The 23,550-nt window shown below is 38.7% G+C and overlaps 1 protein-coding gene and 1 long non-coding RNA gene across 3 annotated transcripts in view; one reads left to right on the top strand and one right to left on the bottom strand.

The window, feature by feature from the left end:
- The window catches only part of LOC116960642, a 28,256-nt gene extending 24,313 nt beyond the window's left edge, over positions 1-3,943 (bottom strand). The window contains exons 1-2 of the long non-coding RNA XR_006165350.1: positions 3,824-3,943; positions 3,043-3,286 (exon numbers count right to left, since the gene is read on the bottom strand). This is a non-coding gene — a long non-coding RNA (uncharacterized LOC116960642). The remainder of the gene's footprint in view (positions 1-3,042; positions 3,287-3,823) is intronic.
- Positions 3,944-4,018: 75 nt separating this feature from the next.
- Positions 4,019-23,550, top strand: part of INPP5F (inositol polyphosphate-5-phosphatase F) — a 45,878-nt gene continuing 26,346 nt past the window's right edge. Inside the window, exons 1-2 of one of the 2 annotated variants that reach the window (XM_042792727.1) lie at positions 4,019-4,219; positions 18,570-18,650. In XM_042792727.1, the coding sequence (XP_042648661.1) occupies positions 4,123-4,219; positions 18,570-18,650 (178 nt within the window). In that variant the 5' untranslated portion in view covers positions 4,019-4,122. The remainder of the gene's footprint in view (positions 4,220-18,569; positions 18,651-23,550) is intronic. The other variant, XM_042792767.1, reaches the window with a different exon arrangement.

Raw genomic sequence — 23,550 nt, 5'->3', positions numbered from 1 at the left:
GTCAGTTGAAAGCAAAGCATCAAATGTTCATACTATAAAATTTCCACCAACTGCCCCTACAGACTGATATCTCTAATAGCAAAAGAGGAATGAGTTGACTAGAACAATATTAGGCAAGCAAACAGGAATGCTTCAAATATGTTATAGGTGTATCCACAGCCAAAGAAGATTTTTCTGATGTTCATCTGGAAGCTACCAGGAGCATGAAAGCCAGACAAAGAAAAAAATGTTCCATGACTTCTTATTCACAGACATTTTGAAATATAGATACTCACACTGTCTTGTAGTGTCATTTCCAAAACTGGTATCATTCATCCCAGGAAGAGTTGTGTATTTGCCCAATCTACCCAGTCAATTGTACTTCCAAGTATGGACTGTTGCTAAATTGTATGACTTCCCATTAATCAACAATGAAACTTGAAAGCAAGCTGTGGGTAATCAGGTAATATCGAGAGTGAGAGTGCCTGACTGTCAGCCTATGCATTTCCTTACCATTAGCTATTGACAATGAATTGCAAAAATGCAAAATTCCTTTTCCATTTTTTTTCCCTATTCTTATTAAAGCTGACAGGCTCATAAAAACACTGCCCAGCAGTGAATCTACTGAAAAAAAAACAGTGAATGTAAATGGAAAACTACACAAGGGGAAAAAAAACGCATGCCCAAAGGGTGAACAAGGACAAAACAAAGTCTGTCCTTGAAATCCCTGCAAGGATCTCTGAATTATTTTAATGGGAAACCTGTGCATTGTACTACAACACTGAACTACTTGGGAAATGCATGCAGAATAGAAGTGATATTGCAAGTGGCAGTGATAAATATCTAGCAAATTATAGTGCAGACTGCCCAGAAACTGAGGAAAGAGACGGGAGCAAAAGTAAAGAGCTATCTTTTGACCCACTGAGATGTTCAGTTCCTAGACTTAAACCAGAAAAGTTCTGAGGTGCATGTTCATTTTAGAAGATGTTAATGTCCGATCAAGTATATTTAATTTACACATCTAAAGTCATGCATTCACTTACATTCTTTTCTAGACTGGATGCTCGGTACCTTCCAAAATAAAGCTCTTGCCTGGGTCTCGAATGTTAATTGCTAAGGAGATTTCTCATTTCTTAATGTCCTTCTGTCATGTTCTGTAGCATAACTAATATATATGAGTAATACACTAATGGCAAAATGTTGTATGAGAGAGAAACCAGTCTTTTCAAAGAAAGGTTTGAAAGTAGTGCTGTTCAATGGTAGGTAGTTTAATCATAATTGGTAAATCTTTTTATTTGGGAGTTGAAGAGGTTAACCTCCCCAGTAGTCCATCCCCCTCTGTCAGCTGAGGCTTCAGTGCCCCCAGCTAGAGTGCGTCCACTCTTGATTTGGCCTGACAAAGGGATGCAAAAACCCCTGGCAGGGGAGGGAAATTTCCCAAATGGATCTGCCACTGACAGAACAGACTCATTCTGGAACCTCTGCCCTCAGCTGCCAGTTCCCATGCCCCAGCTACAGATTCCCACACTCTCATTGTGTGACAAATGCCAAGTCAACTGTTTCAGGAGCCACTGTGACTTGGTGGAATCCATAGCAGGGGGCAGGACATCTTTTTTTCTGTCATTTTCATATTGACTATCATTTGTTTTTACAAGACAATATTAATCATCTTAGTTAAAAGTCTTTATGGGTTTCTCAGATAATTAATTCAACATGTAAGTAAAAGTCAAATGCTTATATTTACACAATGAAATGAAGGAATGGTACCACTGAAGAAGGTGTTTATTTGCACTGTCAAGAAAACAATGACAAAGTATTTCAGGCAGGCAGGTGTGTACAACTAACATGCAAAAGAGACTACCTACTAAGAGTTAACTTCTCAAAAATCTGTCTTACCTCCTGTCTTAGCAACTCTTGGCTTCAAATAATTCTCAAATTTCTTAATTCCTTAAGGCTTCACACATTTCTCTCTGAAAAGGGGAATGCTACAGCTACTGCCACTAAGACACCTGCTGCCTGTGACTCATCTATCTACACCACTGTCCCTCTGCCCTGCTCACAGCCCAAGGCAGGGAAGAGAGAGAGAAGAACAAAACTCAAGAATCTCTCTTAGCTGTCAGTTGCCAGCTTCTTTGCAGGCTCAGAGCAACTTCTCGCCAGGAGAAGCTGCAGCAACGATTTTACTGAGCTGAGCATTTGAAAAACCTGAGGCTCTTGCTGCTCCTCGCCCTTCCCTTTAGGGAGCTAAAACTGACAGACACAGCTTTCTTTGCACACCAGGAGCTTTCAGTTAGAGATGCAAAATATGTCCTATTGCAATCACAGCTCTGCTGTCCATTCATCCTACCCGAAATTTCACAATGCCCCCTCTCCTTGGGCTAGGCTCCATTTTATAGCACTACAAATGCATTTAATTTACAAGTGAGAAAACAGCACTATGCTTTCTGCTAGGAAACAAGCCATGGACCAATCCATCCCTGTACTGTCTTTTTGTGTATGTTGGATATGCCTTTGAAAATATGTGGCATTGTGCCTATGGGAAAATAGAGAAGAAAGCAATTAAAAAGAGATATTTATTCAAATGCTGAGAAGTCATTTAAACCCTTCTTTTGCCCAGTACCTGCAGGAGTGATTTGAATTACTTGCATTCTGCCAATGGCACTGACTGCTACATACAAGAATCAGGCAGGACAGTGCTACACTGGAAGCTCTAGGGCATTCACAAAGCACAGCATTTTCAAAATTGGGATGTGCAGCCAGGAAAGAATAGTGCATCCTTTTGCATACCTGTCTGGGGAAAATGTTAAGAGATACTAGCATCTATTATCAAATCAAATACTGTTCAGGTCCATTCATATCATTCCTGTATTATTGAAGTGTACTTAAAAAAGCAACAACATCAGAGGTCAGACCTTATATTTGAAAGAAAAATCTTAAACTGCACTCAAAATAATATAAAACCTGTCTAGAAACATTTTAAAAAAATTTGATCATTCTTTTAAGAAGCACAGATTGAAAAATATGAGAAAATTGGTTTTCCAGTACTATAAGCTACTTACTTACATGCACCATTAATTTTCCAAGATACACTGAAGATGTTCTTTCAACAAACCAAGCTGCTCCCAAGTGGCTGTATGCACGATGGGATGCTTTTTGTCTATGTCCATTTCTACTTCAGTTTTATAGGGAGTGGGACTTCAACGCTTGCAAACAAACAGAAGTTCTGGAAACCTGTGGAGAAGTGGCTGGCAAAGCTGTGAAGGGTCTGTAGCAGTGATGAGCTTGTTGGTACATTTTCCAGCGTTGCCTGGAGAGAAGAGAGAGGGTATAATTACCCGTGTATCAGGAGGTGCTCCTGTTTGTATAAATATTTAAAGTCATAATGAGCCCTGTGCTACAGTGTTGAGATTTCCTTTCACCACTAGCTGATATACTATATCAGCTCCTGACCGTTTCCACCAATTTTTAAAGTTGCTCCCACTTGGGAAAAGCTGAAAAAGCTTGAAAGGGGTGAGGGGGATACAGGCTTGGCGGTTGTTGCCACTTCGCCTGTGGCGGCCGGCTAGAACCCCCCGCGGCTTTGCGGCTGGTGCTGCTGCTGCTGGCGGCTTCCAGGCCCTGCGGGGGCCCGGCACTCCTCCGGGCACCAAAGAATTCGGCGACAGGGAGCCGGGGAGAGCCGGGGCCTCCCGGGAGCCAGGCCGGGCCGCCCTCACCGCCGGCGGCAGAGCGCCGAGGCCGGGCGGCGCCAGCGCTGAGGGGAAAGGCGCGCGCCCCTCCCTCAGCCCCAGCCGCCCACCGGTGATTCTTGCCGCGGGAGGACAAAGCGTCCCGCTCCCCTCACCGAGGGCCTCAGACGCCCGCTCCCCCGGAGGAGACCCGCGAACCGAGGGGGCCGGCGGGGCGGGAACGGCGCTCGGCAAATCCCCACCCCGGCCTCCGCGCTGCGCTGCGCCTTTAAGGGGCTGACGGAGCGCGGTCACGTGCGGGCGGGCGGAACCCGGAGCTCCGTGCCCCGCTCCGGCGGGCGCGTCCCCGCGGCTCGGGAGCGCGCACCCCTACCCGCCCCGGTCCTCCTCTCATCCGCCCGGCGGGAGCGCCCCGCTCGCCCGCGCTCCCTCCCGGCGGCGGCGAGGCGAGAGGATGGAGCTGTTCCAAGCCAAGGACCACTACATCCTGCAGAGCGGGGAGCGGGCGCTCTGGTGCAGCCGGCGGGACGGCAGCCTGCAGCTGAGAGCCGGTGAGCCCCCGCCGCGGCGCGCCTCCCCGCCCGCTTCCTGTGTGGGGAAGTGCGGGCCGGGACCCCTCACCCCCACACCCGGGGTGCCCTCGTTGGGGACGGGGAGGAGGGGGGGCGGCGGCTGACAATGGCCGGGGAGAGGGTCGCTGAGGGGCAGGGCGGCGGCGGAGCTGCCCGCCGAGGGCCGGCCCCCAAAGGCGCCGAGGGCGCCCGGTCGCGGGGAAGGGGGGTTTTCTCGCACGGTGCGTCTGTTTCTCTGCAAAATAAAGTCGGGCCGCCCCTGCCAACTCCTCCCTCAATAGTTCATAATGTGGAAAGGCACCTGGTCACTCTCGCTGGAGCATCGTTAAATAAAGGAAGGGCCATCTTGTGTTGGTGTCAGCCCTCTGCGAGAGATGCTTGCCGGCCTTTCTGATCAATGGTGATTGCGTCTTTGAACAAACATATTCTGTGGTGTGTCCTCTTTTTAGGAGAAATTGAACAGGTGTCTCCGCTTGGAAATTAGACTCAAATTTTCTGAGCGACTATTGGCAGCATAAGTGACAATTGCAGAGGGAGGCTACCCGTATTAATATCAAGCTGCAGAGAAGGTAGTGGGAACAAAAATTGTAGATTGTTGCATTAACATAAATTTTGCAACAGTAATTATAATATCCTATCTGGGAGGTTAGTCAGTAAAGGTGTCTGTAAAATGCAATACCAACCTTAGAAATTAGCTTGCTTTGACTAATAGATGTAACTTAGATATAAGCAGGTAAACTATGGTCCTTTACAAGTCAAAAATACTCTGAATAGCTGGATATTTCACCAAACGTATGGCAGGTTGTACAGATGCTACTTAGTTTTCTAAAATTGGGATCCATTTTGCACCAAAAAAGGCAGTTAAGCATGCATATCACCAGTTTGGCTGTCTGAGTACAGCACACCTCATGAGCTTTTTTTAAAAGGCTGGAATAACTTTATACATAAACATCAAATACCATTGTTATCTGTGTTTATACAAAGAGCTGTTTTTCATACTGGTCTTTCTTGTGTTGTGTTTTGATACTTGAGTCATGCTGATGCTTTTGTCTTGTCAGTGCAATTTGTTTGCATCTCAGATAAAATTACAGTCTATCTCAAGTGAATGTGACTTATTCTTATCCAACAACTTCACTTATGATTACAAGCCCGGTAATACTTTGATTTATAAATCACCTTATAAAATACTTGATGGTAAGCTAGCAAACAACAGTGCTAGTCAATGAAAGGCATGTTTTCACAGAACACTTCCCCCCCCCCCCCCCCATAGCTTTTGATTTGCTATAGTTATAGTGATCTGCCCAGCCATAAAAGCTCTAACTTGACCCAGAGTAATAAAAGCATGAACTAGTGAACTGTAGTTGTTCTAGGATATTGTTTCTTGAAAGCTTTAGCTTGAAAAGCATTGTTTACTTGTTTTCATGCAGCCACTGCTGTGATTTTTTTTTTTCTTGAAGTCCATTAAATTCATGAAGGCTTTGCCAGTTCCCAGCAGTCTGTCTGCATGCTGTTCAGCAGGATTTTGTCCTTAGCCTACCTTTAAATTTTCAGCCAGTATACGTATGATCTCTATTGTGTGACACCTACAGATTAATGAAAGGTAATATGATACTGAAGTCTCTTAGTCTGCTCAAAACTCTTGATTGTTAGTCACGCTTTCCCATTTCAGTGTGTTTTTCCAACCCTGTCTGTGGATCATCTTATTGAAAGTGGGCTTGAGGACTGTGAGATGAAATACCTTAGTATGTTGAAAGTAAGCTCAAGAAAGAACCATTTCTCTCACAAGAAGTATTTCTTGGGTCAATAGCTCTTGCTTGTATTAAGACAAAGCTGGATATCCTCAAGTTAACGATTTTATTACATTTGACCATTTCTAATCAAGGCCACTGACCGGAAATGAGTAAATAGATTACTGTGTGATGAGTCATTGCCATATTAAAAACCCCAATGTCATAACTTATGTTCATTGACATGTTTAATAGCCTATCACAAGGCTGTAATCCAACTATGTGTTTTTACTGGTTTTTGGAGGCCTTGGTTTTATTCTGTCCCACAGAGGCTGCTCTGAATTAACATTTATACATTCATGGATTGAAATAGATAATCCTGGCAAACCTTGCAAAGTGTTGCTTTATATGATAGGTCTGAATCTGATGCTAAGCTTTATAATACTCTCCTGTCTCAACTGTAATGGCATGTTCAGAAATTTGCTAATCTTGAGAGCTGTATTTCTGACCTCTTTGAATCATGGAGAGAACAGCTTGAATTAAAAAAGGCAAAAGAACCTTGGTAAATATTTGCTATAAGCAAAGCCTGAGGTTGGCCCTGGTTTGAAGGATGTCTGCCTATGTTTACAAGATGTTTCTGGTGTTTTTCTTCTCCAGAGTGAAAGCACTAATGAGTCACCTGCAGGAAATCCATGAATCACTTTGGCATTGTAGATTTTGTTAGGACTTTAGCTGTCTACAGTGAATTTTTTTCAGTGTAGTGAAAAAACATGTGTTGTTCAACCATGATTTAAATACCTTACATCAGGTCTTGATCGGGATTTCACTCTTGGTTTACCCTGTTTATGCTCCACTTGGCTGTTCTTGACTGGTAGTTCTATACAGATAACAAACATAATTTTATTGACAATGTTGGTATGAATTATGTATTTTTATATGCATGTGCATATACATAGAGAAAAGAGCAAAAGTATTGAAGATGCTGAATTCTCCTCACCTTTTTCTTATCAGCAGGAAGGAAAATGAATGAGACTATTTTATGGGGTGAAAATGTCTATTATCATTGTGTTGGCCTTGATAATATTCTGGGCAGTAATGACAGAGTAAATAACATTGGGAATAGTTGCCACTAAAACTATTACTAGTAGTAATGCAGGTTCCCACCACCCCAGAGAAAACGAAACTGAGTATTTTGAGTGTTACACAGATTGGAATTATTCTAACACAGCTTTTGGGGACTTACTGCTCAAAGACTATCGCCTCTGCCTGTAAAAGTAAGGTGGTGTTAAGATGTGTCTTACCTCTGGAGCTATAATTAGAGGCAAATGAGCATTTGTTTGTGTGAAATCTCTGAATCACAGATCATAAGGCCATCTAATATTAAAGCTATGTGTGCTTGCTTTACTCCTCAGAGATGTTACAGGAGTCATGTAGAAATCACTTGTCAGAATTCCTGAGCTGTTCTTCATGGCTGTAGACTGGAGGAGCAGCTCCTTTGTTTGGAGTCTAATGACTGTAAGTGCTCAAGGAAAGGCCTCGGTCTAATGAACTGTGTAAGGAGCAATGCCACAGATAGCAATAGATGTATCAGTAGGCTTAAGGCTACAGATTAGTCCTAAGAATGGCTCTGAGGGGTGATGGCCCAAGTGTTAACTCATGCTACTGAATAAAGTATTTCATACAAAACTGACTTCCTGAATTTCAGTAGTATGTTTTGGAAACTGCCTATTTATTCTGGAATATATAGTTGTAGCTTTTGAAAAATTCTCTCCGTATTTCAAGTTGCTTCATAAGGAACCTCAAGCTGTTTTTTGACACTTTTTTAGCTGCAATGGTTACTGATCTGCTTCTCACTCTTGCCTGCTCATTCTGTTCCCTCTCTTCTGAACCCTTTCTTAGTTGTCAGCACAACATACTTGTGGCGTATGTGACAAACCAGATGTCAGAACTGATCTGTATTAGCTGCAACCCAGCAAGAATGTATGCTTAAAAAATCTCGAGCAGTTAGTTCCCTGCTGCTGCTTGTTCCTTCTTGCAAAAGAGAACAGAGAGGACTAGGGGAGAGGGGTGGGCTGCTGCACATCCTTTGTCTGATTGAATATTATGTACATTAGTCAATTTTGACTGAGGCATGATCTTCAAATGTATGTACCAGAGATTAATTATTTTCTACTTTCATTAAGATATACTTTGTAATTCAATCAATTATTCTTTTTACAGAGCATAATAAACCTAAAACTGAGACTTAAATGGGTTGATAGTATACTACATCCTAACCTGGTGAGAATTAAATAAATCTTGTTGAGATGTTTCTTGTTTAGTTTCCTGCTGAGTCTTAGTAGCAGATAACAAGGTGAATATAACAAGACTGTTCCTGTCTCTTTTTTCTTCCCATTTTCCTTATATGAAAAGGTCTGGAAATGCCAAATTTGTCCCAACGCAGATACATAGGTGTCTTGGAACTCTTGCCCACACTGAAATGACTTTAGGTTTTAAACAAATATATGAAAAAACCTCTTAAGCTTGATGTGCTGTTACTTTTTTTTTAACCTGAAAGTTGCTCACTTTGTGAAGGGAAAAAAGAATAAGAAGCTTTTTTTTCCCAGAATTAAAATGAATCTGTAATTCAAGTGGATTTTTATGGCTTGTATTTTGCTAGCAGAGGCTAGACTTATCTTTAGTATCTTTGGGTTAGTATTAACTAAATAGTGAATAGAAAATTGCAGACTAACGGCAACTAAAATATTTAGAACAGAAGGCACTGACAGGTAGCAGACTTTCAATTAAGAAGGGTCTGCATCTATGTCAAAGGCTTATGGTTCTTTAATCTGTGAATACTGTTATTCTTATTAGGTTCTTTCACAGTTTAACAATGTGGGTGATATTTCAGCTGTATGTGTAAGGAAACATTAAAGCTTTAAGTCACTTAAGTTTTAAACTGTCTGAAGTGTATGAAAAGGCAACAATTTTTTGATATGCTACTCATATTCTTGCAAAACAACTATGCTGTAAATTGGAATGTGATTTTTTTTTTTTTTTTTTTTTTTTTTAAATGGTCTTCATTGATACTATTAAGCACACCAGAGAGACTTTATGTTGCTGAACTTGTGCTCCAGAAATAATGGTTAATGCTGTAGCTTCTGAAGCCGAGAAGTTTAAGACACTTACCTGCAGGTTTTGGGTGACTTCAGGAAGTGGTTTGGTGGGCAGTGGGGCATTTGCTGGTAATGAAAGAGTGAGGCTGATTACACTAAAACACTTTCTCTTGCTTCTCTTCCAAACTGCTGTGCAGCATGGCAGCTGCAGCAGGAGCCCTGAGATGGCAAGGGACTCTGCAATAACTTCCACTAAATACTTCCCTCAAACTGTAAGACTTCTCAGATGGTGGTTTAGAATTTTGTTTTAGAAGCAAATTCTTCAGTGCAATATCAAGCAGGTCTCCGATATAGTTTAAATATTGAACGTGTGTTTCAGAAACTCATTCTCTTGGGGTTCTGTATTGAGACTCAGGGCCTAGAGTTTGGCAGACTGTACTTTTTTCCCCTCAAAGGTCTCAAAGATTTGAGAATACCGACAAAAAAGCTTGTCAGTATTTAGAGATTTCGTGATTCATGTTTAAAGAACAGGAATTTTTAATATAATAGAGGTTTTTAGAGAATAAGATACAAATCTGGTAACTCAAAATTTGCTTTTTAACTGCTAAACTTACTATAAACTTGTGATTTAAAAAAGTAATTTTGTTCATTGAATGTTCTGGATCTGTTACAAAAAATGCATATGATTATTTGAACAATTTATATGCACAACTACATCTCTATCTCTCGAAAACCTACTATCCTGCTACGGTAATCTAACTTGATCTAGGATAATTTAACTCTTCTATTTATTTAAACAAACAACAACAAAACTTTTCCCAGTTGATTTGCAGTTGTGGTTTAGCCATATCACTTACTCTTGCAAGTGTCATTTGCAGAAATATTAACCAGGAAATAATGCTTGTTGTAAGCTAGAATATGAAAACAGAATCCACTGAGGAGGGGTGTGCCTATGTGTATGTGCAGGTTTTTCTTCTCCCTCCATATGTTTAAACTTTTTGTGAAGTGCTCTAATTCCTGTCTGTGGAGTTAACACTTCCAGCTGATGGTCATCAGTTCTATCAGCTGATCATGTTTAACTATATCCTTATTAGTTAAAGTCATTGCATTTCACATGTCTTCACAGGAAACAAAGTAATAGGGATAAGTATCAAGAGAAGAAATTGTTGGACGGCTTTCTAGAGGTGAAATTTGGAAATAGTGCAAAAACCTTTATCAAAGCTCTGCATTAGTAAACAGGAATAATAATACTTAATGATCAGTTGTATCTTCTTGTTCCAAATGCCTCTAATTCCTTCCTCAGTAGAAACTGGGAGAGGATTTTTTTTTTTTTTTTCCTGAAAAGCTGAACCAAAATAAAAGGAAGAACCTAAGTGTCCAAGCAGAATTCCATTAAAGGAAGAAATCTTAGTTGACTAGAAGCCCTGAAGCAGTGTTCATTGTGTCTTTGAAAAACTGAAAACAAGCCACTTGAATATCCTTTGAGCTTGAAGACTTATGCTCTACTTTGAGTAATGTAGTAAGTCTTTATCTCTGATAACATGATGAGGGATAGTAGGCAAGATCCTACTGAGAGGCTGAAGTAAATCACATAAGATGCCAGCATTGTGCAAAACTCAGATATATTTAGAAGTATATGTCCTTGCCCAAGAGGTAGTTGCAAAATGTAAATGGCCAATGTATTGGTCTGTCATTAATTGTTAACTTTCAGTTTGTTTTCTCCTTGTCTGTTTCTCAGTTTAGGAAAAACAACTTTCCTAGGTATGGTTGATGTTTAAGTTTTTCCCTATATTGAAATGTCTTCCAGCAATGTTGAAGTGATATATTGCTTGCTGTCATTTGATTAAATAGTAAATTTGTCCCCAACAGTTTAAAAAAAAAAAACCAGGAGGGAGGGAGGATGGAACAGGACATGTGGCATGATATCCTTTACTTTCTGTTCCTGAAACACATGTGCCCAGTTATTGAGTACAACTCCTTTATTTAGTGTTTCAAATGGTGGTCCCCATCCTGTAATTATTCTATTGTGTTGAGTTTGATTAGTTGGGTAGTCAGAGAGGAATATTAATTATGGAGTGAGAAGCAAAGGTGACAGTGAGGGAAAACCTTAGCTTGCTTAGACTTGGCTCACCACAGCTATACCAGTATTTCTCTCATGGCTCTTAAGGAGCATTAACATAAGTCAGTTCAGTGATAAAACAAACTTTTTTTCATAAATGTGAAATTCTTCTGCTCAATTAATGTTTATATTTAAATCCTTTGAAGATGGGTTAGCTTTCTCACATTCTTTTTTGAATATAGGTGTAACTGTTGAGCAAACTTTTTAAAACAGCTTATCTTCAGAATGAGTGAACATAGTGTTTAAACTGTCAGTTTTGTAAGTAGGTTTGAATAAAATCTTTCTCCTGCCTTTCTGATAATATCCCTCTTACAAAGTAAATAGGATTAAAAAAAATTAAAAGAATGCAGACAGCCTACTGCTTTCCTAGCTTTAAGGATATGCCCACAAACAACTTGAGTCTTGAAATAGCAGCTGAAAATGCAAATGTGTGTTGATCAGTAATAATATTAATTACTACAGTGTTGTTACTCTTGGAAAGATAAAAGATACTATTTCCTTACCTGTATCACTTCTGAGAAAGTATGTGTTTATTAGTAGAGTTCATCAGTGTAGAATAATAAAGGGAAAGTCTAAAGCAAAAAAACCTCACAAACAAACAAAAAACCAAAACAAACCACTGAGCTTCAGTGCCTTAGCGAGCCTATTTGCATTTCAAGAGTCACTGCTGGTCACTTGCGGACTGGTGTCTAGAGGTTTGTGGAAGGGGTGAGGAGGTGATCCTACTTTCAAGCGGTTGAAACACATCTAACAGCTTGTTGCACACATCCAGCCACCCACAGCAGTGGTTTCTGAAGTGGGGTGCACAAAAAAATCCGTTTTGGTGTGGGAAGAAAATACTCTGTACCATTAATAAAGATAAAATAATTTAAAAATAGTGTTTATTTTATCCATTTAATACTTCTATTTTTGCCTATGTTTTGTAATGTATGCATTATTAATAAAATAGAACATGTATATAATTTATAAATAAATATACATGTATTTGGGGTTCTTACTAAAATATGTTTTTTTCACTGATGTGACAAATTTTGGAGACCACTGATCTACAGGGTCAAATTCTGTTAGGAGGGAAGATGTTTTACCTGGTAACAACTTGTAACAGCAGTTTGTTACCACTTCTAGTACAAGAGTTCTTTGTGCAGTTGCTTGTAGTACTGGATATTCTCCAGACAACTGAACATTTTCCGTATGTTTTTAAGTTTCCCGAGCAATTCCTGGTGAGTCAGGACATTTTATGACTGCAAGAGAATACAAAGAAGTGTTCTTTATCAAAGTACATAAGGATTCATTTTTGTTGGGTACTTTCTCTGGGACTTGCATCCTGATTTTGCAGCAATAATACAAACTCATATTGTATACTCCCATCCCCGCTGCTTTAAATCTGTCACTGTACAACCTGAATTATACTTGGACTGTTCCTGTTCATCTAGTCTAACTTTGAGATACTGAAGGAGTGTCCAAAGAAACTAAATCACTGTTTCATTTTCTTAGTCACAAGTGGGTAGATGTGTACTCTGTAGTGTTCTGTGCTTCTACAGTTGAGACATGCACTCTCTGAGAAACTTTTATTGAGTTACTGTTTGGAAAACATGCTTCTCATTATTGGAGACTGGAGGATAAGCAGGCTTTCTAGAAAGGTTGTAAGGTGTAGTAGCAATGAGAAGACTAACTGGGATTGTATTTGTAATCCTAAATGTTTTAATACTCCATCTTTCTGCAGTTATAGTAGCTTAAATATAAATTTAGAAATTTGTGCTGAAAGGAAAACTTAATTAGCCTAAATTTTTTTTGCATAAGTAGTACTTTATTTCTTACAAGAGAAAGAAATTCAAGTTTATACTCTTAAATCTTCCTATTTAATTTGTAATCTGTTAATCCTGGTTGATATTTTAGAACACTATTCAAAGATGAACTGGAACTTGAAAGCAAACTTTCTTTTGAAAAGCCACAAGAGGTCTTAGGGGTCAAATAGTGCTAATAATAGTCTTGTAGTTGTCTTTGATCTAAAGCAGACACAATTTAAAGAAAAAAAAATCTCAAATCTATTTAAAAATAGTACTGAAGTTTTTTCCTGAAAGTTAACATTTCAGGTGTCAAAAACTACATTAGCAGAGCTGAAAACATACTTTGTCTATTTACAGTGGGTTACTCAGCTTTTACTTTTTATGTATAAATAACTAATGCTCGTGTTGATGTGTGAGAATTGCTACACCGTCAGGCTATGGAAAGAATTTTTGAGAAATAGCATGCATTTATGCCTGCGTTTATACACGTACATATAAACTGAGCTTGAAGTTTGGTGACATTTTGTATACTTTTATACGGAGTCCACTGACAGGAAACACTTTCCAGTCAAGGTCCATTCCCGAAAGCCAACAAAGTTTGAGGAAGATGAGAAGAGTGTGATCCCTTCCAAGGTTGGAAGATAGTTATAGCTGTTTGGTGGATTGAACCATGCAGCAGCTCAGTAGTAAGGGCTGGCTTCCAGTGATTACAAATGAAATCTTTTTTTCTTCATTCCTTCTCCCCAAAGGAGGCTGACAGCTCACCTCCTTAAACTCGTCAGACTTGCTTAGAGCCATTCAGTGTTGAGCAAGTGGCTTATCACAAAGCAGTGGTTTGTTTTCTTACTAGAATTTGTGCCTGACCTAGGATCAACTCTGCTGGTGGTAGACTGGAGAAAGAGCTAGAAAGTGGTTTTGACTTTTGATGCTCTTCCAAGTTGCTTTTGTATCACTTTTTTCAGGGTTACATTTGTGTAAACACAAAGAATTAAAGAAACTTTATCTGGCATTGCATGGCCCTGCATCACTGCTGGTAAGTTCTGAGGGGGGGTGGTGGAAATAGTCACATCAAAGCTGGTTTTGTTCTGAATTTGTGACGGAAGTTCTTGTGCTGCAACTACAATGCTGATACAATCACTGTGAATGGTAAATACATAGTCAGTAATCATTAACCTCTGATAGGAATTGGCAAAAAGAGGCAACGATTATTTCAATAGCTTGAATTTAGTTAGCAAGGGAAAGAATGAACAGTTTGGGATGGAAACTTGGTAAGCGAATACCTACCTCAGAGTATTAAGGGCATGTGTTAAGGCCTATCAAACCCTGGCAATTCTCTCAAATTGAAATCTATGGAGAGCACCAGTGAATTCCTCGAGTCAGGGAAGATCTTCTATGGGGCTCAGTTTCTTGCTTGTAGTGACTTTCTGTACACAGCTACCTACTTTCTGCTTTGAAGAACAGACTATTTTGACAGTGGTCATTATCACCAGCACAATACTGTAAGTCTGTTTCAACAATATTGTGTTGCAGTTTCAGGTTGGTAGGTCTTTATTCCTGGCTGTCTGAGTTTCAAGAGATCACTAGATGACTAGTATGACATCTATAGTAAGATAAGTTTGTGTGGGAAAACAGGAGTAACTGTATTGATAAATTGTGTTTCACACTGTACCTTAAAGCATTCAGTCTGTTTTGGGTGTAGAAGAAAGTCCAGTGTTTCCTTTGATAGAGTCGTGTGGTAGATAATTCTTATCAATATAAGGCTTTTTTTTTTTTTTTAAAAAAAAAAAAAGAAAAAAGAAAAAGTAAAATAAAGTTCAGCCTTGCCATGTGTTGTTTCAACACTGAGCAGTCAGAAATGTGGTCACATACCTCTTATGTGTACTGTCCAAAAACTTTTAACTGAGGATTTTTGTTTTATTTTACGTGATTACTTTCCCCCTTGGCTTTAAAAAGATGTAAATACCTTCTGTAACATGTATCACTGTTTCTGAACTTATGCTGCCTCTTAACTTCTCCTATATTTTACGGTTAAAGACTAATCTTCTACAGGCCTGCAGTTACCTTTCTTGGATCTCTGTATATTTAAAATTGTAATGTAAGCAAAGATTAAGTGGTTATAATTTTTACAGATACAAGATAGTGGCTGAAGGCAGTTGCTGCCAGAATTGCCAGACAGACTAAATGACTGTAAGTGAATAGTTTTGAACAAATTTACAGTATCTAGACAAAAGTGGAAGACAGCTTCCAAAACAGAGTAAACAGGAGTTCACTCAACATGAAAGCCCATATTCTTTGGGAGTGGGTAGGGGAATGGTAGTTAAACCTTTTAACTTAGTTCATCTATCTTACATTTTCAGAGTGTACTCTTCAAGAGCAAGAGGTTTATATCGGTATTTACTGCAGTGATATTTATTCAGCACGATTGGGTGTTGGCTCTGAGTCGAGATATGGCTGTCATGCAGGAAACTGAGCTATAACCAGTAACAAAGTTCTTATCAGGAGGTCAGAACCAGATGTGTTTTATTCAATTAAAACAACTTGCTTGCTTCTGTGCTGTCACCCTGACTTTCCTATAGAAAGTTCTTTAGAAGTAGTGTGAGAAAAAAAGTATCTTGTGATACTATTACTGAAGAAAGTCAGTGCAATTCTGCAGCTAGTATTTTTTCACAGCCTACAGGCATTTCTCCTGTAAGACTTCTTTGCATCTAGGTTTTCTTGGATGCTGAAAAACCATGTTAATCTGCTAAATATGTATTGTTTTATTCCTATGCTCCGCCTTCCCCATGGAAATTTTTTTGAAACAGTCAGTCAGTCTTCACTGTTAGTAGCTTGATAAATCACACTTATATCAAGAGCCAGTGCTGCCCAGCTGGTGGATCCATATTTACTGCCTTTAAACTCTTAAAGTATAATGTGCTTTTAACTCCAAATGTATTCTCTTCCCAAAGCTTGTCTATACTTTAAGTGAACGTAGGAGTCAGAGTTTAGAGCCTGTTCTCATTGTGCCCCTGTACTACTAGGGAGATGCATTCTGGTAGAAGACTTGGACATTGCGTTTGATTATCTAGGGCTACATATGTCAGAGTAACCCCCAAAACTAATAGAACAGCTACATAAGACCTACTTGTCCTACAGTCCCTGATACCAGTTTCCTTATTTTCGTTTGCAGGCGAGCCTAAACTATAGTTTCCTTATATCTGTAATTAAAACAAAATCTTGTTTTCTCAACTTTTTTAATCTCTTGTAAGCTCCTAGAAAACCTCACTTACTATACAGAGCTTTCCTACTAATATCTCTTGTCATAGCAGGAAATCAGTGGTTTAAAAATAGTTAGATGATATTCTAGATTACTGGGTTTGTACTAGCTATGGTAAACCTTCAGTGATTTGGTTCTTTAAATTCCTCCTGTGCCTAGCCTTTTTTGGCTGCTTGAAGTATCTAGCTGGTTTCTACCTCTCACAGTGGAATATGAATGTGGAAGTCATTTGCAAAAATAGCAAAAATTAGGTGAAGTCTGAGACAATACAGCTCCAGAAAATTCCCAGGGATGAAGACAAGACTCTGGGATTGTGCAGGTGAACCGGGAAAAAAGGTGGAAATTTTGGGAGCAAGGAAAGCTTCCTGTGTTCCTCTTTCCTGTAAGTTTGATAATGCAGATTTTCGACTCAGCATACTCATGCATCTGATGCTGTTGCATCTGAGCTCAGGCTGTCCTAAAACTTGTTTTGTATGAGCACAAGTCTTTGGCATATGGATAGAAGATGACTTCGGGTACTTCAGCAAGGTTTGAGGGTAAATCAGACTGTTCAATCATAGCCACTGTCACTTATTTCCTGGTGCTCATCTATCAATGTTAGTCTCCTTAAGAACTTCATTTAATTATGGCATGATTCATACTAGGTTCTGTATAGATCAAGAAACTGCAGCACTCTTACAGTGAAACAGGAAGAACCAGGAGCTCCTCTGCAGATACAGCGCATTAAATGGTACAGCCTAGTTACACACATTTAACTGTAGCTCGGTACTGCCTCCTGCAAACATTGCTTTAAATTCTGCTCCTATGTGCTCTTAGTTCTTGTCTGCATACAAGCACATGTGACATCTCGTTTAAGTGAGTTCAATTTAGATCTATCCTGACTTAAACCATTTCTGTTGTATCTCGTGTAAATGCTTGTATTTAATGATGAAATTAGCTGATTCTGGTTTACTATTAAATGTTCTGCTGAAAAGTAGGAGGAGTAAAAGTTCATTCTTGGAATAGCAAAGTCTCAATCACAAATGTTTCAAGGAGGATACAGTGTTTGAAAATAAGTATGTAAAAAGTTATCAGGCTGCCTGTCAGTTGTCACCTGCAGATCTCGGACATCTAACAGGAAACTAAGGTCTTATAAATAAGGTGTGTGCAGGTGGATGATTTGTACTCATCTTCATCTTAAAGATATTGTGTGAGTTTGTACTTTCAAATGTTCATTTACTTACACAGGGAGCTAAGATACTTAATTTTTCTCGATGTTAAAACTGGAGAAATTCTTCCACCTTGGAAAAAGAGAGTTTTGGTAGATAATAACAAGCTTTGTGTCCTTCTTGGTGTAGAAAAACTTTCTCATCCTTTGCCTTTGAGAGTGTGTTCTCTCCTACACAGATTTCAAGGATTTGTTTCAAGGATTTCAAGGATTTCAATTGCTTTCAAGGATTTGTTTTCACTTACAATGGCTGATTTATGAAATTTATTCTTTCCCACAGTTTTGAACTCTTGAACAGGTACTACACCACTATTAAAAACTTACTAAGTATCAACAATATGTCTGTGTGACCACAGGGTATTCTACATGTTTATACTCTTTTACTGGCTTGTATCAAGTGGTGGCTTAAATGCCTGTTGAGTGGAGTACCCTTCACAGATAAGAAAGTTGATAGTGTTGCCTTCCTGCTTTCTCTTCTACTACTTACGAGGCTCACTGGAATTTCTTAACAGTAGGCAAACTAGAAACTTAAACTTTGGGTACTTTGGTATTCCATGTAGTTGTTGAGAGTGTTTTAACAAAAGAGGAAGTGTGTGTGTGTGTGTGTGTGCGCATGTATGTAGAAGGAGGATGTGAAACTAATAGTAATTGGATAGTTATGGGAGAGAGCTGGGGCTGAAAGTTAATATCTGCTAGGTTTTTGTAGCTACATTATTAACTTAATGACCTGTATTCAATTTCACTATAACCATGTGAAATTTCACTTAAGTTAGGAATTCTAATGGATATTAGAAGAATTAAGCGTCTGTTAAACTGAATTGCCATAGCCAAAATCAATTATGTACTTTTTTTCCCTGAAATATCAGGGATATAGCTTTACATTGGAAACTTAGTAATTTGGTCATAGCTACTTGGTAATAAGTAAAAGTTGAACAGCATATGTATCTTAGTCTTATTGCAGGAATTGTGGTGTGTTTTCTACCTTCTATGGTGGGGAAAGTGTAAAGAATGACTATCAATCGATTAAACTGTTTAAATCAGTTAAACTGATTAAGCTGTTGAGTTTACCCAAAAAAACAGGAGCATTGTTTTTTTTTTTTGTTGTTTTGTTTTGTTTTGTTTTTTTTTTTTTTTGCAGCCACTGATCTTCTTTTGGCTTGGAATCCCATTTGTTTGGGCCTGGTAGAGGGAGTCATTGGTAAAGTTCAACTTCATACAGGTATGTGGTGGGTTTTTCCTTTTGTTTTGTTTTTAGAGTCTGATACTACAAATAATACTGTGTAGCTCAAATGGAATTATGGTTCTTTGCAATGGAGAAATACTCACCAACTATGTGAACTCGTCAAAGTGATTATATTATAGCTGCGGATGCAAATTCCCTCTGCTTTCCAGTGTATATGTTTTAGCTTATCACTGTCTTGTAAAAACAGAGAACTGCATTCACAAGTAGAAATTGGTGTTTGAAGTTCTATCTGAGGCTCCATATGAGATGCATAAAATCCTTGCACCTTTTTGAATAATCCTTTCAAGCAGTTTTTTGTTTTCCTATGGTACAGTGTAAAAAGTAATGATGGAAGTTTTCACAAAACTATAAGGTATGAATTTTCAATGCTATGTGAAAGCCTGAAGAATAATTACTACCTTGGCAGATGACTATTTGAAACTAAGAGGACCACTTGAGCTTATTTGTAGTTAAATATAAGACATAGCTATAAAATGAAAGCAGGTATAGAATGCATTGTGATTTAATGTTAAGCCTGTCTCTAACTGATTCTACTTTTTCCTGTAAAATAAGGTCAATGCTCTTTTACCTTTAGTCAGCTGCAGCTTCTCGTAGCCATAATAAATATTTATTTTAACATATGCCACCCTTGTCTAGGATTCTTCTGCTAGTAGAACTCTGGATATCTATTTACTGACATAGGAAAACTAGCTATAAACTCTGCTTCGCTTACTGCATGTGCTGTTCTTTTTGTGAATGCTTAGACCCTGCATTTAAAGTAGTGCCTGGCAATATGATCAATACAGGTAAAGTTTCAAGTGTGTTCCAGGATAGCAGGATCAGATGTTTGTGGTCCATTGAATAGAAACAGATTAATCAAGATGGCAGTGGCATACTAGCAATAGGGGAGGAAGGCGAGCAGGGACTGGTACACCACTGCAGGAGTGCATGACAGATCTAGTTCTAGATCAGTATAGTTCTATGTCTCCATAGTTACTGTAACCCTTAGGTCTCATGTTTGAGAGTAATAGTTTAGAGCCCATCTCTCCATGAAATTTATGGTCATGTCCTCTTTCCAGTTGCATCACTTAATCTTCTTTGAATTTCACCTGATGTTTTTGTCTGTGCTCATTCTACAGATCTATTCAGCCATCCTTTTTCAGATCTGATGACATGAAGTGGTTCAGACTCTGCTATCTCACTTTCTCTTCTCATCCAGGTTGTCTGTGCTGCTCAGCACGTGCTGTTCATGATGAATGATGGCTCAACTCCAGTAATGACCTCTTTCTGCTGTGGGAAAGTGCTCAGTGATTGTTTTTTTGGCATGTTTTCTTTTGTGTTGTGGTTTGGATTTTTTTCCTTCTTTTTTTCTTTTATTTTTTTAATAATAATAATAAAAAAAAAATGAGGTACTTATGTACACAGAGGCCTTCCCCCCTCTCTCTAGGGAGTCTAGTATAAAAGCCTTTGAAGGGGGAGAGCGTGTCAAATGGTTTCTGAAAGGTCTAGTGTGTTATGGCAACCGAATATCCTTGCATGTGTGCTTATTGTGAGGCACTTCCTCTGCTTATGAAAGCTGAGTTGAAACTTCCCCTAGCATGTGACACTTTGACAGGTGCCAGCTTGCTGGTGTCAAATAAATTAAGATTATCAGGTAATAAGCCTGATATCTGATTATCTTTCCATGTGTCCTACAGAGCTACTGAATCAATTATGCCCATCCAGGCACTCCATTCAGTTGCTGCTTAGGCCAGTGGAAGCATTTTGTTTCTTCTCTGCCTTGTTCAGATGACACCATCACAAACTGTTCATAGACTGTCCTTCTCGTTGTTGATATTCTGGTGTTTAGTGATGCAACTGTCCTGTCAACAGACATTTATTTTCTACCTTTAAATGTCTGAAGAAATATACAGTCTCCAGCTTTTTATCCTTACTCTTCTGCTGAGAACTACTGGTCCCTTGAATCCACTGACAGTTGCTGATGAGTGTGTTCTGTGGGGCTGCAGCCAAAATGAGAGGGCTGACTGAGATGTCTTAGATAGGTCTCCTGAAACCCGTTATTGTTAGTGAACTCTCACTTGATCATATTTAAGTGTAGTTTTATGTAATCCTCTATCTGAATCACCTAGCACTCTGTAACAGTAACCTGTCTTCATTACTTATTCTTGTATCAATCTTTGTCACCTGGAAATTTTATCAGCAGAAGTTGTATAAATATTTAACATTGCTGGACCGTTATCTCCAGTTAGTAAGAGTGCTGTGCTGCAGAAGCTGGGTGAAATGCTCTTTTCCCAGAGCTGATCTGTAACAGGAAGACTTGTTGCTCTGATTTCTTCTCCCTTGCCCCCCAGACTACAAGGATCAGAAGACTTAATTTGAAGCTCTCTTGGCTAACTAGAATCCTGTATGGACTTGTCCTGCTCAGAACCTTGGTATTAGCTATTGTTGGAGAGAAGCACTGGTGTATTTTAAAAATGCTTAGCATATACTGACTAATACTGGGAACTTTAAATACCTTTTTAAGTAGTGAAGTTGCTACCAGTGTACTCTAAAGCTGTCACTAAGACTATATGTTCTTTAATTTCTTGGGCATAGACCCTTAAATGTTTTTGAAATATTAGCTTAATGCAAGAATGTTGGAATAGTCCTAAAATGACCTTGAAATGTCCCTGTAGTCAGTCTTGGGCTGTCCTTAATTTAGCATTGAAATACCCTTGCCAAATTGCTGTAACTAGGGATGGGATTTAATTTACTATTAATCTTGCTGGTTTTATTGCTGACCCAGTACAGGAGAATTTGTAGGAAAGCCTCTGTGGCAAGGAAGCAGTCTCGTAGAAATGAGCTAGCCAATATTACTTTTTTTTTTTTTTTAATTCTTTAAAGAATTTTTGCCATGAGAGGGTCAGTTGTACATCTGGACATAATTGTACATTCACATTGGAGATGAAAGTCTACTTAGAGTATCATTTGGTTCTTCCCCAATACTGAATTTTCTTACCCATTAAGATGCTTTTGGGGGGGATGTGGGGGGAACCAACCCAAACACTAAAATCTTAATTGAGTAACAGAATGCAATGATTTGGCCTCTTACCTTTTTCTGGCCCATCCCAAGAAAAAGTGGAGTAAAAATAGGAATAGAATGAAAAGGATTTTAGGATGTGTTGTGGAGACAAGTTACTGAAACAGAACATTGCACATTTTCTTGGTACAGATGCACAATTAAAATTGTCTCTGCATGATCTTCCCATGTAGATGCAAGCGCATCTCTTACATAAACAGTGTGTCCTTTATAGAATACTAATATTGTTTTGTGGTCCTGATAGTGTGCATACGTACAAAATATAAACATAGGCACTCAGTTTCCTTTTGTCAAAATCCCAATACAGAACTAGAAAGAGGTTGTATTATTTTTTTGTTAGAATAAAAGTAGATACTTTAATCTAAAATGGTAATGGCAGCCTGAAATTGAGTTCTGAGCTGAGGTTTACTTATCTGTTTTAACAGCTTTAATTTTCCATCACTTTCTAGAAGGACTCTGGATTCTGATTATTGAAGTCATTGCTAGTAGTACAGTTTGCTAGTTCATGCATATTTTTTTAATGGTGTAAGTTCTCATTTAGAAGCTTTTAAATCACTTCTGATCAGAGACTACCTAGCAAGTTGATCAAACATTGTAGTGCTAGAATATGCTCAGTTAGTACTGTATATCTAACTATAACCAAAGCTGGATTCCGTAACTAGTTTCAGCAATCTCCACTCAACTCCTTCATTGCAACCACATGTTTTTCTGTTTCTTGATCAAAGCACACTCCTATGTGGTGTAATGTCTGTATTTGTATCAATTTGGTGTGCTCTTCCAGTGCTGGTTAATTAGACTTAAATTAAATGCTGCTGGCCATGTTCCATAGACTCAGTAAACAGAAGGGAAGTGGACTTCTTCCTTCCCTATCCCCAGGGAAGGAAAGCTGCTTTTTTGTTGGTATGCTTCTGAATCTTGATAGAAACAAGGAGTGGTTCAGCATCTGAAATATCTTCAGTGAGGTGTAATTGCTGCCAATTCTAACTTCATCCAATCAACAACTTAAATCATTCTTTTTGCATGCAACTAATTTTTAACTTATTAAAGTGACAAAAAAACCAAAAAAAAACAAAAAAACAAAAAAAAAAACCCAAACAAAACAAAACAAAAAAAAACAACCCAAAATGGCATCATGGAATTTCTTGGCTAAAATCAAAATAATTGCAAAAAGTCGCATTGTAAGCTTATGCGCAGTTTAAGAAAAGTTACTGCAAATGTACTTGGGGAAATGAAATGCTAGATTGTATGGGAAGTGTTAGAGAAAATAAACAGCAGTAGTGTGCTGACTGAAGCAAAAGAGGAACTAAATTCCTGTTAGTGAGGAATGGGAGGTAATAGCTTACATTAGATATAGTACTTTAAATTAGTTGTTGCCATCTGCTCTGACATAGTTCATAAACCACTAAAAATTAACATTAGATCTTGAGAGGGATGATTTAAAATATGTACTCTTCTGGAATGACATGTAGCTGTAGTGTTCTCCTGTACACACAATACCTCCCACACTAAGTAGATGATAACACTTTTTTTTTTTTTGGAGCTATTCTATGGAACTATTTTTTTTTTTTTTTTTTTTTTTTTTTTTAAACTGCATACTCTATTTGGGGATTCAGTTATTTAGATATTGCTGGCAATTATAATACGGTTCTATGGCTATTGTTGAAGCTTTTACTGTAGGGCATACTTTATCTGCATAATTACTTCCTGACTGTTTTCTTTTTATCTGCTAGGGAATTCCTGTTTTCTTTCAATGTTCTGTGGTTCTGGCTAGAATGCAAATAGTTTTGAATTGTACACCAAGATGACTTTGAGTGCATT

The sequence above is a fragment of the Tyto alba genome, unplaced genomic scaffold (genome assembly GCF_018691265.1).
Source record: "Tyto alba isolate M040663 unplaced genomic scaffold, T.alba_DEE_v4.0 Super-Scaffold_1, whole genome shotgun sequence".
Taxonomy (NCBI): domain Eukaryota; kingdom Metazoa; phylum Chordata; class Aves; order Strigiformes; family Tytonidae; genus Tyto; species Tyto alba.
The sequence above is the reverse complement of the archived record's forward strand: the minus strand, read 5'-3'. Positions and strand labels throughout refer to the sequence as shown.